We start from the raw sequence: 15,410 nt of genomic DNA, 5'->3' as shown, positions 1-15,410 counted from the left end.
TGGATGTATCTTTAGGTTCAAAATGAGTCTCTTGTGGCACCATATGGATGGGTTCTGTCTTTTTATCCAATCTGCAACCCTGTGCTGTTTTATGGGAGCATTTAGGCCATTCACGTTGAGAGTGATTATTGAAAGATATGAATTAATTGTCATCATGTTGCCTGTGAAGACGTTGTTTTTATAGATTGTCCCTGTAAATTTCTGTTATATATCACTCTTGGGGTCTTTCTCCTTTTATAGAACCCCCCTTAATATTTCTTGCAGGGCCGGCTTAGTGGTCATATATTCTTTCGGTTTCTGCCAGTCTTGGAAGCTCTGCATCTCTCCATCCATTCTAAATGACAGCCTTGCCAGATAAAGTATTCTTGGCTGCATGTTCTTCTCATTTAGTACCCTGAATATGTCTTGCCAGGCCTTTCTGGCTTGCCAGGTCTCTGTGGATAGGTCTGACGTTACTCTGATGTTCCTCCCTCTGTACGTAAGGAATCTCTTCCCCCTAACTGCCCTTAAGATGGTTTCCTTGGTTCTAAGATTTGCAAGTTTTACTATTACATGCTGGGGTGTTGGCCTGTTTTCCTTGATCTTGGGAGGGGTCCTCTCTGCCTCTAGGACGCGAATGTTTGTTTCATTCCCCAGATTAGGGAAGTTCTCAGCTACGATTTGCTCAAATACATCTTCTAGTACTCTCTCTCTCTCCACTCCCTCCAGGATTCCAATGATTCTGACATTGGAACGCCTCATGGTGTCACTTATTTCTCTGATTCTATTTTCATGGATTCTGAGTTGCTTTTCCCTGGCCTCCTCTTTTCCCTTTTTATCTATTATATTGTCTTCCAAGTCGCTTATTCGCTCTTCTGCCTCAGTTACCCTAGCTGTTAGATTATCTAGATTGGATTGGATCTCATTGATAGCATTTTTAAGTTCTGCCAGTTCAGCTTTCATTTCTGCCCTTAGAGACTCTATGTTGCCATTAATTGACTTCTCCATTCTAGCCATTGTCTTCACAATTGCGAGCCTGAATTCCATCTCCGACATCTTGGTTATATCTGCATCCATTTGTAAATCTGTGGCATAAGTCATAATATCTGAGTCTTTTCTATTTTGGGGGCTCCTCCTCCTAGTCATTCTGTTGATGGGTGTTTGAGGGAATGTATAGAGTCCAAATTATTGACCAGAACCCAAGCAAGATGCACCTGTTTTCTTGGGACCTTAGGGTTGCTGTCCTCTTGTTTTCCCAGCCTGTCTTCTGCGGGAGGGGCCTGCCGGGCTGTTACTCAGGCAACCCTGTTTGGGCAGAGTTGCCCTGCCCCCTGTGGGCTTAATGGAAACCAGTTTTTGTGGGCTTTTGTTCTCTGGCGGCTTTCCCTGGCGACTTTCCACGTCTCTTCTGCAAGTCAGAGCAGAAGAGACTGTTTCCAACCCTCTGCCTCATAGCAGAGAGACCGCAGTCTGTTCTTCAGTGCGCTCTCCAGGCCACACTGTCTCCGTTTCTGTCTGTGCTGCTATAAACTGCAGCGGCCTGGGTTGTGCGCCCCTCCGCAGCACCCCCAGTCCTGCCTCCAGGTTGGGGCATGTCTCTGCCCTTTGTGCTTCTAAAACCGGCAGCCGCTCCCAGTTTGCCCGGGTGACCCCACCGCTCTGGGTTTCCACCCCAGGGGCTGCCCTAAAGTCCTTTCTCCACTGCTACTGGTCTGCAAGTCTGGGCCCGGTCCCCAGTGCGCGAGGCTGTCGCTCACTGGCGGTGTAGGATCCCCATGGTCAGGCACACTCCCGCAGCTGTTTATCCTCTGATATCTGCCTGGGGAATCACGGCTCCCCGCTTCCTACCTCGAAACCAACTGCCTGCGATATTCTGTTTGTAGAGATCCAGATCTTCTTACATCTCAGGCTGGTTTCGTGGGTGCTCAGAGTGGTCTGGTAGATATCCAGCTCAATTCCGGAGACCAGTTGAAACAGGGTCCCCTACTCCTCCACCATCTTTCCTACTCCAATAGAATCATTTTAGATTTAAGAAAAGTTGCAAAAATAGTACAGAGTTCCCATATACCCCATACCCAATTTCTTTTATTGTTAACATTTTACATTACTGTGGTATAGTTGTCACAACTAAGAAACCATTATTGTACATTATCATTAACCAAATCCATACTTTGTTAATAATATTTCTTTAGGGGTGCTTGGGTGGCTCAGTCGGTTGAGCATCTGCCTTCGGCCCAGGTCACATTCTCGGACTCCCGAGCTTGAACCCCGTGTCAGGCTCTCTGCTCAGTGGAGAGTCTGCTTCTCCCTCTCACTCTGATCCTCCCCCACCTTGCGCTCTCTCTCTTCCTCACTCTCTCTCTCAAAAATAAGTAAGCATTTTTTTCCCTTTTTTTTATTGTTATGTTAATCCCCATACATTACATCATTAGTTTTAGATGTAGTGTTCCATGATTCATTGTTTGTGCATAACACCCAGTGCTCCATGCAGAACGTGCCCTCCTCAATATCCATCACCAGGCTAACCCATCATCCCACCCCCCTCCCCTCTAGAACCCTCAGTTTGTTTTTCAGAGTCCATCATCTCTCATAGTTCGTCTACCCCTCCGATTTCCCCCCCTTCATTCTTCCCCTCCTGCTATCTTCTTCTTCTCTTTTTTTTCCTTAACATATATTGCATTATTTGTTTCAGAGGTACAGATCTGAGATTCAACAGTCTTGCACAATTCACAGCACTTACCAGAGCACATACCCTCCCCAGTGTCTATCACCCAGGCACCCCATTCCTCCCACCCCACCCCCCACTCCAGCAAGCCTCAGTTTGTTTCCTGAGATTAAGAATTCCTCATATCACTGAGGTCATATGATACATGTCTTTCTCTGTTTGACTTATTTCGCTCAGCATAATACCTCCAGTTCCATCCATGTCGTTGCAAATGGCAAGATCTCATTCCTTTTGATGGCTGCATAATATTCCATTGTATATATATACCACATCTTCTTTATCCATTCATCTGTCGATGGACGTCTTGGCTCTTTCCAGAGTTTGGCTATTGTGGACATTGCTGCTATAAACATTGGGGTGCACGTACCCTTTTGGATCCCTACTTTTGTATCTTTGGGGTAAATACCCAGTAGTGCAATTGCTGGATCATATGGTAGCTATATTTTCAACTTTTTGAGGAACCTCCATACTGTTTTCCAGAGTGGCTGCACCAGCTTGCATTCCCACCAACAGTGTAGGGGGGGTTCCCCTTTCTCCGCATCCCCGCCAACATCTGTCGTTTCCTGACTTGTTAATTTTAGCCATTCTGACTGGTGTGAGGTGGTATCTCATTGAGGTTTTGATTTGGATTTCCCTGATGCCGAGCGATATTGAACACTTTTTCATGTGTCTGTTGGCCATTTGGATGTCTTCTTTGGAAAAATGTCTGTTCATGTCTTCTGCCCATTTCTTGATTGGATTATTTGTTCTTTGGGTGTTGAGTTTGATAAGTTCTTTATAGATTTTGGATACTAGTCCTTTATCTGATATGTCATTTGCAAATATCGTCTCCCATTCTGTCGGTTGTCTTTTGGTTTTGTTGACTGTTTCCTTTGCTTTGCAAACGCTTTTTATCTTGATGAAGTCCCAATAGTTCATTTTTGCCCTTGCTTCCCTTGCCTTTCGTGATGTTTCTAGGAAGAAGTTGCTGCAGCTGAGGTCAAAGAGGTTGCTGCCTGTGTTCTCCTTTAAGATTTTGATGGACTCCTGTCTCCCATTGAGGTCTTTCAACCATTTGGAGTCTATTTTTGTGTGTGGTGTAAGGAAATGGTCCAGTTTCATTCTTCTGCATGTGGCTACCCAATTTTCCCAACACCATTTGTTGAAGAGACTGTCTTGTTTCCATTGGACATTCTTTCCTGCTTTGTCAAAGATTAGTTGAGCATAGAGTTGAGGGTCCATTTCTGGGCTCTCTATTCTGTTCCATTGATCTATGTGTCTGTTTTTGTGCCAGTACCATACTGTCTTGATGATGACAGCTTTGTAATAGAGCTGGAAGTCTGGAATTGTGATGCCGCCAGCTTTGCTTTTCTTTTTCACCATTCCTCTGGCTATTCGGGGTCTTTTCTGGTGCCATACAAATTTTAGGATTATTTGTTCCATTTCTTTGAAAAAAGTGGATGGTATTTTGCTGGGGATTGCATTGAATGTGTAGATTGCTCTAGGTAGCATTGACATCTTCACAATATTTGTTCTTCCAATCCATGAGCATGGAACGTTTTACTATTTCTTTGTGTCTTCCTCAATTTCTTTCATGAGTATTTTATAGTTTTCTGAGTACAGATCCTTTGCCTCTTTGGCTAGATTTATTCCTAGGTATCTTATGGTTTTGGGTGCAATTGTAAATGGGATTGACTCCTTAATTTCTCTTTCTTCTGTCTTGTTTTTGGTGTATTGGAATGCCACTGACTTCTGTGCATTGATTTTATATCCTGCCACTTGACTGAATTCCTGTATGAGTTCTAGCAGTTTTGGGGTGGAGTCTTTGGGGTTTTCCACATAAAGTATCATATCATCTGCAAACAGTGAGAGTTTGACTTCTTCTTTGCCAATTCGGAGGCCTTTTATTTCTTTTTGTTGTCTGATTGCTGTGGCTAGGACTTCTAATACTATGTTGAATAGCAGCGGTGATAGTGGACATCCCTGCCATGTTCCTGACCTTAGGGGGAAAGGTCTCAGTTTTTCCCCATTGAGAATGATATTCGCTGTAGGTTTTTCATAGATGGCTTTTATGATATTGAGGTATGTACCCTCTATGCCTATACTCTGAAGAGTTTTGATCAAGAAAGGATGCTGCACTTTGTCAAATGCTTTTTCTGCATCTATTGAGAGGATCATATGATTCTTGTTCTTTCTTTTGTTAATGTGTTGTATCACGTTGTTTGATTTGCGGATGTTGAACCAACCTTGCAGCCCAGGGATAAATCCCACTTGGTCGTGGTGAATAATCCTTTTAATGTACTGTTGGATCCTATTGGCTAGTATTTTGGTGAGAATTTTTGCATCCATGTTCATCAGGGATATTGGTCTATAGTTCTCCTTTTTGATGGGGTCTTTGTCTGGTTTTGGGATCAAGGTAATGGTGGCCTCATAAAATGAGTTTGGAAGTTTTCCTTCCATTTCTATTTTTTGGAACAGTTTCAGAAGAATAGGTATTAATTCTTCTTGAAATGTTTGGTAGAATTCCCCTGGGAAGCCATCTGGCCCTGGGCTTTTGTTTGTTGGGAGATTTTTGAGGACTGCTTCAATTCCCTTAGTGGTTATAGGTCTGTTCAGGTTTTCTATTTCTTCCTGGTTCAGTTTTGGTAGTTGATACATCTCTAGGAATGCGTCCATTTCTTCCAGGTTATCTAATTTGCTGGTATAGAGCTGCTCATAATATGTTCTTATAATTGTTTGTATTTCTTTGGTGTTGGTTGTGATCTCTCCTCTTTCATTCATGATTTTGTTGATTTGGGTCATTTCTCTTTTCTTTTTTATAAGTCTGGCCAGGGGTTTATCAATCTTGTTAATTCTTTCAAAGAACCAGCTCCTAGTTTTGTTGATCTGTTCTACTGTTCTTTTGGTTTCTATTTCATTGATTTCTGCTCTGATCTTTATTATTTCTCTTCTCCTGCTGGGTTTAGGCTTTATTTACTGTTCTTTCTCCAGCTCCTTTAGGTGTAGGGTTAGATTGTGTACTTGAGACCTTTCTTGTTTCTTGAGAAAGGCTTGTATTGCTATATACTTTCCTCTTAGGACTGCCTTTGCTGCATCCCAAAGATTTTGAATAGTTGTGTTTTCATTTTCATTGGTTTCCATGAGTTTTTTTAATTCTTCTTTAATTTCCTGGCTGACCTATTCATTCTTTAGTAGGATGCTCTTTAGCCTCCATGTATTTGAGTTCTTTCTGACTTTCCTCTTGTGATTGAGTTCGAGTTTCAAAGCGTTGTGGTCTGAAAATACGCAGGGAATGATCCCAGTCTTTTGGTACCAGTTGAGACCTGATTTATGACCTAGGATGTGATCGATTCTGGAGAATGTTCCATGGGCACTAGAGAAAAATGTGTATTCTGTTGCTTTGGGATGGAATGTTCTGAATATGTCTGTGAAGTCCATTTGGTCCAGTGTGTCATTTAAAGTCTTTATTTCCTTGTTGATCTTTTGCTTAGACGATCTGTCCATTTCAGTGAGGGGGGTGTTAAAGTCCCCCACTATTATTGTATTGTTGTCGATGTGTTTCTTTGTTTTTGTTATTAATTGCCTTATATAATTGGCTGCTCCCATGTTAGGGGCATAGATATTTACAATTGTTAGATCTTCTTGTTGGATAGACCCTTTAAGTAGGATATAGTGTCCTTCTTCATCTCTTATTACAGTCTTTGGTTTAAAATCTAATTTGTCTGATATAAGGATTGCCACCCCAGCTTTCTTTTGGTGTCCATTAGCATGGTAAATGGTTTTCCACCCCCTCACTTTCAATCTGGGGGTGTCTTTGGGTGTAAAATGAGTCTCTTGCAGACAGCATATCGATGGGTCTTGTTTTTTAATCCAATCTGATAGCCTGTGTCTTTTGATTGGGGCATTTAGCCCATTTACATTCAGGGTAACTATTGAAAGATAGGAATTTAGTGCCATTGTATTGCCTGTAAGGTGACTGTTCCTGTATATTGTCTGTGTTCCTTTCTGGTCTATGTTGCTTTCAGGCTCTCTCTTTGCTTAGAGGACCCCTTTCAACATTTCTTGTAGGGCTGGTTTCGTGTTTGCAAATTCCTTTAGTTTTTGTTTGTCCTGGAAGCTTGTTATCTCTCTTTCTATTTTCAATGACAGCCTAGCTGGATATAGTATTCTTGGCTGCATATTTTTCTCATTTAGTGCTCTGAATATATCTTGCCAGTCCTTTCTGGCCTGCCAGGTCTCTGTGGATAGGTCTGTTGCCAATCTAATGTTTCTACCATTGTAGGTTACATATCTCTTCTCTCGAGCTGCTTTCAGGATTTTCTCTTTGTCTCTGAGACTCGTAAGTTTTACTATTCGATGTCAGGGTGTTGACCTATTTTTATTGATTTTGAGAGGGGTTCTCTGTGCTTCCTGGATTTTGATGCCTGTTTTCTTCCCCAAATTAGGGAAGTTCTCTGCTATAATTTGCTCCAATATACCTTCTGCCCCCCTCTCTCTTTCTTCTTCTTCTGGGATCCCGATTATTCTAATGTTGTTTCGTCTTATGGTATCGCTTATCTCTCGAATTCTGCCCTCGTGATCCAGTAGTTGTTTATCTCTCTTTTTCTCAGCTTCTTTATTTTCCATCATTTGGTCTTCTATCTCACTGATTCTCTCTTCTGCCTCATTTATCCTAGCAGTTAGCGCCCCCATATTTGATTGCACCTCATTAATAGCCTTTTTGATTTCTACTTGGTTAGATTTTAGTTCTTTTATTTCTCCAGAAAGCGTTTCTCTAATAACTTCCATGCTTTTTTCAAGCCCAGCTAGTATCTTTAAAGTGATGTATCTGAACTCTAGATCTGACATCGTACTAATGTCCGTATTGAGTAGGTCCCTGGCAGTCGGTACTACCTCTTGTTCTTTTTGTTGAGGTGATTTTTTCCATCTTGTCATTTTGTCCAGAGGAGAATAGATTAATGAGAGAACAAAATGCTAACAGGGTAACAACGTTCCCAGATAATATACTCCAAACAAATCAGAAAAGACCTGAAGCAGTGGGAAAAGAAAGGGAAAGAGAGAAAAAAGAAAAAGAAAAAAAAAAAGGAAAAGAACAAGATAAAGATAAAAACAAACAAAAACAGAAAAAAACAAAAAAACCAGAATGTGATCAAATATGATCAGACTGGTATAGATCAGTGCCACACACTAGATTTTGGGTGTATTTGGTCTGTTAGAGGAAAGTGCCTCCCAAAATTTTAAAGAAAGAAAAACTTATATATGTACAAAAACAAGGGTTGATATGATGAAGGGATGGAATATGACTGTAAAGATGAAAATTATAAAAAATTTTATAAAAGGAATTGATAAGAAGTTGTTTGAAAAAAGAAAGAAGAGGATTTAAAAAAAAAAAGGGGGAGAGAATGTGATCAGGCAGGGGAGTAGAAAAAAACCATACAGTAGAGATTTAGGGTATATTTTGATCTGTTAGAAGAAACTATCTCAAAATTTTAAAGAGAGAACAACTTATATATATATGCCAAAAATACGGGTAACTACTATGAAGGGATAGAATATGACTCTAAAATTGAAAAATAAAAATGAAAAATAAAAATGTTTTTTTTTTAAAAAAGGGATTGATAAGATGTTGGTTGAAAAAGGAAAAAGAAAAATTCAAAAAAAAAAAAAAAGAAAAAGTTAAAAAAAAAAATTAATTTTGAAATACTATAGAATCATGGTAAAAAAGCCATGAATTCTATGTGCAGTATTCCCCAGCGCTGGAGTTCTGCCGTTCTCATTGATCGGTAAACTTGGTCTTGGCTGGCTGTTCTCGCTGATCTTCTGCGGAGGGGCCTGTTGCCATGGTTTCCAAAAGTCTTTGCCGGAGGCGGAATTACCCCGCCTTTGCCCAGTCCAGACTAAGTAATCTGCTCGGGTTTGCTCTCCGGAGCTTTTGTTCCCTTCAAGCTTCCCGTACAGCTTTGGAGGCTGAGAGTGAAAATGGCGGCCTCCCAATATCCGTCCTGGAGGAGCCGAGAACTCGGGGTCCCGCTCCTCAGTGAGCCCCCAGAGAAAAGCCGCCAGTCACTCCCGTCTCCCTGGTCTCCGGCCACACTCCATGTTCACCCGGCCTGTGACCGCGCGTTTCTATCTCTGGCACCCGACCCCGGGTGGAGTCTCCAAACCCCGCAGATCCCTGCAGTGCGCTCCCGCGCCGCTCCTCCCAGGGGAAGAAGGTGAGTCTCCCCGGATCTGCCGCTTGTTTGGTCCCTGCTGGAGGAGCAGTGGCCCGACTGTGCCGCGGATCATGGTCTATGGCAACCCCGAGCTGAGAGCCCGCGCCTGGGCTCCATCTCTGTAGCCGGCTTCCCTGCTCCGATACCTGGGAGCTCTGCTGCACTCAGGCACCCCCGGTCTTTCTGTGACCCCGAGGGTCCTGAGACCACACTGTCCCACAAGGGTTCCACCCCCCGCTTAGCCACCGCAGTGACGTCCCTCAGCGGAGCAGACTTCTAAAAGTTCCGATTTTGTGCTCTGTGGTTCTATCACTTGCCAGAAGTGGCCGACGGAGGCCCCCTCCCCCGCCGTCTATCCTACCGAATATCACCTGGGATTCACTTCTCCGCACGTCCTACCTTCCAGAAAGTGGTCGCTTTTCTGTTCAGAGAGTTGTTGCTATTCTTTTCTTCGATCTCCTGTTGAGTTTGTAGGTGTTCAGAATGGTTTGATCCCTATCCAGCTGACTTCCTGAGAGGAGACGAAATCCAGGTCTCCTACTCCTCCGCCATCTTGCTCCGCCCCCAATAAGCATTTTTAAAAAAATAATATTTCTTTAGTTTTTTTAAATGTACTAAGATTTAATCATTCATAAAAGCTGTAATTTAATCTGACAGTAAAACACAAGAAGTAATATTAGAGTTGGTTTTGTATATTATATATTTTAGCTTTGAAAGCCACAGAAATCAGTTATCTCAGTTTTTTTTCCTATAAAAGACCCATTTTTCAAAGCTTTATGCACAATTTTAAGTAGAATATAAAGACAGAATGATATTTCATAATTTTTAAAATACAAAATGAAGCCAATGACTCAAAAAGTTGTCTGCTATAATGAGTTTGAGGGGAAATTTCATAATCTATATAATTATAGATATAAGTATAATGGTTCAACTTTTTAGTGTTTGACAGGGTGAAATCATGACAAAAAGGCCAATATGAGGGGTGCCTAGGTGACTTGGTTGGGCGTCTGATTCTTGGTTTTGGCTCAGGTCATAATCTTGAGGTCATGAGATCAAGCCCTGTGAAGGGCTCCGCGCTCAGCATGGAGTTGGCTGGGGGTTCTCTCTCTCCCTCTCCCACTGCCCCTCCCCCCGCTCAGCCGGCTCTCTCTCTCTCTCTCAAATAAATAAATAAATCTTTAGAAAAAAAGGTCAGTATGAAATCATTTGATTATACTAGCAATATCTAGCATTTAAAATGCATCCATGCTCTTTTGTATGATCATATTAAAGTATATTTATTTTCACATCTGTTATAACTGCTATTTCAAAGGAGAAATACTATTGTCTTATTTTCCAAGAGCTATACAGAGAGCATTTGTTTTTTTTCTCCAGAGAATTTGTGGAAACCAATATAAGATTTCAGTTATTCACAAAATGTATAAAACAGGAGAAGCCTGTTCAGATTTAATTTTTGAAGTCTGGAATGCTGGCACTTCCCAGTTAGACACCAGTTCATTCCTGTAATCTGGCCCAGGATTACTGCTTACTGGGGGTCTAAAGCAGCAGACACAACTTCTTTTTAGGCTTCTTCTTTTCCACTGGTGTTTTTCTATTTATCTGTTTTGACCAGGTCATAAAATATCTCATTAATGTTGATCTTTGACTTTGCAGAAGATTCTAAAAAGGCACAGTCACGCCACTGTCATGCTAAATTCTGACCTGTTCTTTGCCAACTATTCCCTCATCTTCCGGGTCACATTTATTGCCAGCCAAAATCACTGAAACATCTTCTGTGCCCTTTACCCATCAAATGGTCCTGTAAGTCATTAAACGTGGGCTGAGCTGTAGTAGAATATGCTTGTGCAAATCCTTGGCCAGTCTTCATATACAAATCCCTCATCACTGTAAATTTCTCTGTCCTGCTGGGTCCAGGATTTCGAGCATACACTTTTGGCAATCTACTTCAACTTGCCTTCTGTGGGAATCTTCTATCATTGGGTCATATTTTTCAACAAAAATTCCGGGAACAAACTGAACTGTCAGAGCAGACTTCCCATGCCTCCTATAAACCAAGGGCCACTAGCTTGTACTCCTGCATCATGTGGTCTGTTTAAATACTGACGGTCTACTCAGTGCTACTGAAGGTGCAGTGAGACGCACACTGTTATATACAGGATGACCACCCTCTGATCCAGTTATCCCACTTCTGGGAATCTATCCCCCCCCCCGCCCCACCCAGGTCCGGGCCTCCCCCCCCAACCCCCCGCAGTGGCTCCTGCTCTGGTTCTGCACAGTGGTGGCAGCAGCGGCTGCACCCCCAGAACACACTCACCCACCTCATATTTGTTACTTAATTTTCTTCTTATGTTCCAGTTCCTATCCAGGATACATTACATTAGGTCATTTATTTTGTTGCTCAGACTGTTTTGCCCTTGGCCATTGCGACCACTTTCAGTTGGCTTCTGTATCCCTTTGAAATACCCCTATCAGTTTGCTTTTTGAGCACTTTCTTAGTTTCTGGCACAACAAGAATGTGTGTGTGTGTGCGTGTGTGTGTGTGTGTGCGTGTGTGTGTGTGTGTAATATAATGGGAAATGATATAATGGGAAAGTGATACAACCTTTCAACATAATTAGAAAAGCAAGGTATGGTAAATTAATGAAGATTAGTACACAATCATCAGCAACTAGGGCTTTGTATCTTGAGTTGTTTTTAGTTCAGTTTCCTGTTCATATCTTACTTTTGGCTTGGTTTAGAAGTTAACCAATGATTTTTTTTTTTTTTCGGTAACCTTGCATATTGTAAGTAAAATGAGAGAGTCAATGAATTTAGAATGACACACTTTTTACTTAAAAGAGGAAACTGGGATACTTATTGATATTGTATTATCAAAGGATTGTTCATTCAATAAGCTTACATGTTAAAAGAGGCAAATTTATATGTTAAAAGAAGAAAATGAAAAAGAAGCAAGCAATGTTTAATTTACTTTTGAACTAGAATAATCTGCAGATTGTAAGATACTAGGTCTATTTTTATAGATGATAAATCATCAGTGTCACAAGTTTTAGGGAAGGAAAAAGACCTAAGAAGTAATACCATGTCTCAGTTCTCTAAATCTCAAAAGGAATTTCCACAGGTAAATTAGGCCAAATGGCATGGAACTGTGTATAGAGTTCAATGATTAGGAGGAAGTTGTAGTTCTCACAGTTCTGGTTCTCCTATGTGTATTCACACTGGGAAAGATAATACTTTCTAATGTTGTTCCTTGTTCACATTTATCCTTTTGTTAAATAATAGGCAGCAATGCAAAAATGTATTGCTGAACAGTTTATTTATGAATATAAGACTGGCTGGTACATCCAGTATCATTCCTGATGAAATTCGGTGTGCCTAACAGTTAACACTTACTTAACTTTGTGAGACAAAAACAGAACAAATCTTCTACAAATGAGAAAAAGGAATCAACAGCAGTCCTAGGACATAAATGGAAGTCCCTGCTTTTCATTTCATTTGCTCTGTTTTTCAGAACTACATTATATGACATTAAAAGAACTGTTATAAGCAGAATGTCCCTATATTTAGTTAACATCAATCCTATTTATTTATTTATAATTTATTTTTTAGAGAGGGGAAAGGGGAATGAGAGAGGGAGGAGAATCTTAAGCAGACTTCACACCCAGCATGTGAGCCTGCTGCAGGATCTCACAACCCTGAGATCATGACCTGAGCCGAAATTAAGAGTCAGACGCTCAACCAACTGAGCCACCCAGGCACCCCTCAATCCTGTTTGTTTTTTTTTAAGATTTTATTTATTTATTTATTTATTTGACAGAGAGAGAGACAGCGATAGAGGGAACACAAGCAGGGGGAGTGGGAGAGGGAGAAGCAGGCTTCCCCTGAGCAGGGAGCCTGACATGGGGCTCGATCCCAGGACCCTGGGACCATGACCTGAGCTGAAGGCAGACGCTTAACGACTGAGCCACCCAGGCGCCCCTTAATCCTGTTTTAATACATAAATGACCTCTTTGAATACGTACTACTTAGATTCTGTGTGTGTGAGGGAGTAGAGAGGAGAAAGTAGGAGTAAAGGATGACAAATCAAATCACATACATAGGCCATACTACAAAAGTTGGCAGCTACGGATCTAAGACAAAGTCGTATTGGATCCTAATATGGGAACTAAGAGATCAAAAGAAGATAGGACAGCTAACTTAAAATCCCAAATTTTTCAAACAAGTTGAACCTATTGGCAGATGCTAGATTATTAGAATGACCCATGAGCCTAGAAAGCTGAAGAAAGTTTTCTCATTGAAAAAATAAAGACATGCTGCTTAGGGGAAAAGAGTAAAAAGAACCAGGTATCACACATACTAGTGAGTAGCTAGTGAAATAAAATGGTTAAGTGTTTATATATCTTATCTTAGATGTATACAAGACCATTATTTCTCTTATCTGTCAGGAGATATACATTTAGTTACAATATTAAAAAAAAACAAAAGATTGAGCTTCTAATAGAAAACCAAATCCTATCAGCTACAGAATTACATGGAGTCACCCATTTCTTATACAGATATTGACTTTTGCTCCCCACCATAATATTTGATAAATGAAAACAAACATTTATTAAGCACATACCACATGTAAAGAAGTCTGCTAAGGACAAACAAAGATGGCTAAAAGAATACCTGTGCTCATGGTCCAGGGGTTACTAAAAGGAAAAAGTGATGGGTCATAAAAAGAAGGGAGGGAAATCAATATGAATGAAAAGCTAGCATCTCACTCTAGGGAAAAGAGGACAGAGGATTAATGCTTTGGCAAAAGCAATAAAAGTAGATTCCTGGGCAATGTGAAGCTGAGAGTTGTTCAATCTCATCAGATTCTTAAGGCATCTGTAGATCCAATTTTCCAAAGAAAACTAGGGCAATGACAAATGGGACAGCTAAAAGTAGGTCATAAGTATAGCAAAGAAAATAACAGCCAGCATAAACCTGGCCATTGTTATTGTTGAAGTCGTGGAATTACTGCTTTCAATCACTCTAGTCATCATTGGCTTCCTGATACGATCTTCTGTGGTGAGGATAGCTTTTCGGGCTCCATCCCATTTTCCAGGGCCTTGAAGACGATACTGGATTGGAGTGCAGGGTCCCCAAAATAGCTGTACTGCCAATTTCGGGTCAGTGAAGGCCAGAGACAGCAGATTGGGCCTGACGCCCACCAGATCAGCAAGCTCTTCCATGGTATCTATATAGTCTCCCTGAATGGTATGGCGTTGGCTCTCCACATACCTGAAGCAGAGAAGACAAATGCCATGGCCTATCAACAATTCAATCAATCAATCAATCAATCAATCAATTATTCAATGCTTCTGAGTGCCTGTTATTGGCTCCCATATTCGGCTAGGAGCTGTAGAAAACAGAGAAGAAAGACAAGACATTGTCTCCAACCTTATGGACCTTATATAATCTACTGGAGGATAGAAGATAGATACACATGAAGCAGAAAAGAATATAAGAGTTTTGGTATATTGTGTAGTTTTAGATTGCTAAATATAAATGTTAGAAGAGGGTAGTTAAAATAGAGCAATTAGTCCTTGAAGGATGTGGAGGATATATCTGATAGCAAACAGTGAAGTGTTACAAGTCAGGGGAGCAGTAAAATGAAGGAATAAAGTAGGAATGAGTATGGAATATGAGCATGGAATATCTATGGGTGCTACCTACAGTAGACGAGGCATGTTGTGGAAAACAAGGATGGATAGAGAGAGACAAATATAGCATATCCAGATACAGAGGACTCTGATGTTATGAGAGAACTCACCACAAAAATTCTCAAGTTTGGGATCTTCAATTGTTTAGGAGGGCAGTGGTAGTGGGCTCCACAGAGCAGGACTTCCCAGGGCCAGTGCTAATTTGGAATACTGAAAGGAGGGGGAGGATGACTCATCCCACTAGAGGAAGTGGCCCTCCAAACAGAATCAGATGGAGTGATAATACTAAGTACAGATTTGAAGAGCTAGAAATTTTAGGGGGAAAATGTGGTAACAGATACTTGTGGGAGGAGTGGGATTTAGAGAGCTAACTGGTAACTTTTTACTTCCTATAAGGAAAATAAAATAAAGAACAGTAGGACAGAAAGGAAGAGGAAAGCCAAGTCAAATTAATTGAGATTAGATGGGATAACTTGAGGAATCCAAAAACAAGGACAGGAAAAAATGATAGAAAATATTTTGAGGTAGAATTGGTGAGACGGAATTCTAGAGGAACTAACAGATGGCCAAATTGGAATTTATTGAAATGGGACTAATTTTATAGAAATGGGACTAGACAGGAAAGAATTTTGAGAGCTTCTCCTTATGGATATTATGTTGGCTTAAGGGTCTGTAGGCATGCATTTATCCTATAGTAGTGAGTCAAGAGCTGAGTATTCATGGTTTCACAAAAGGGATTCACTATACCAGCCTTGTAGGGTTGTTGCAAGGATTAAATAAACTCACGCATATAGAACACTTTGTGTACATAGATGACCCTCA

At 41.0% G+C, this 15,410-nt stretch overlaps 2 protein-coding genes and 1 pseudogene across 5 annotated transcripts in view; 1 reads left to right on the top strand and 2 right to left on the bottom strand.

Moving 5' to 3' along the window:
- Window positions 1-15,410, top strand: part of CHD1L (chromodomain helicase DNA binding protein 1 like) — a 168,120-nt gene that overhangs the window by 34,060 nt on the left and 118,650 nt on the right. The window lies entirely within an intron of this gene.
- On the bottom strand, window positions 9,556-10,992 carry LOC144381751 (ras-related protein Rap-1A pseudogene; annotated as a pseudogene).
- The window catches only part of FMO5 (flavin containing dimethylaniline monoxygenase 5), a 30,531-nt gene continuing 27,804 nt past the window's right edge, over window positions 12,684-15,410 (bottom strand). For all 4 annotated transcript variants that reach the window (XM_078072529.1, XM_036089200.2, XM_078072531.1 and 1 more), the window contains one exon: window positions 12,684-14,166. In XM_078072529.1, the coding sequence (XP_077928655.1) occupies window positions 13,821-14,166 (346 nt within the window). In that variant the 3' untranslated portion in view covers window positions 12,684-13,820. The remainder of the gene's footprint in view (window positions 14,167-15,410) is intronic.

This window comes from Halichoerus grypus, chromosome 5, assembly GCF_964656455.1.
Source record: "Halichoerus grypus chromosome 5, mHalGry1.hap1.1, whole genome shotgun sequence".
Classification (NCBI taxonomy): domain Eukaryota; kingdom Metazoa; phylum Chordata; class Mammalia; order Carnivora; family Phocidae; genus Halichoerus; species Halichoerus grypus.
This window is presented reverse-complemented; position numbering and strand designations above follow the sequence as displayed.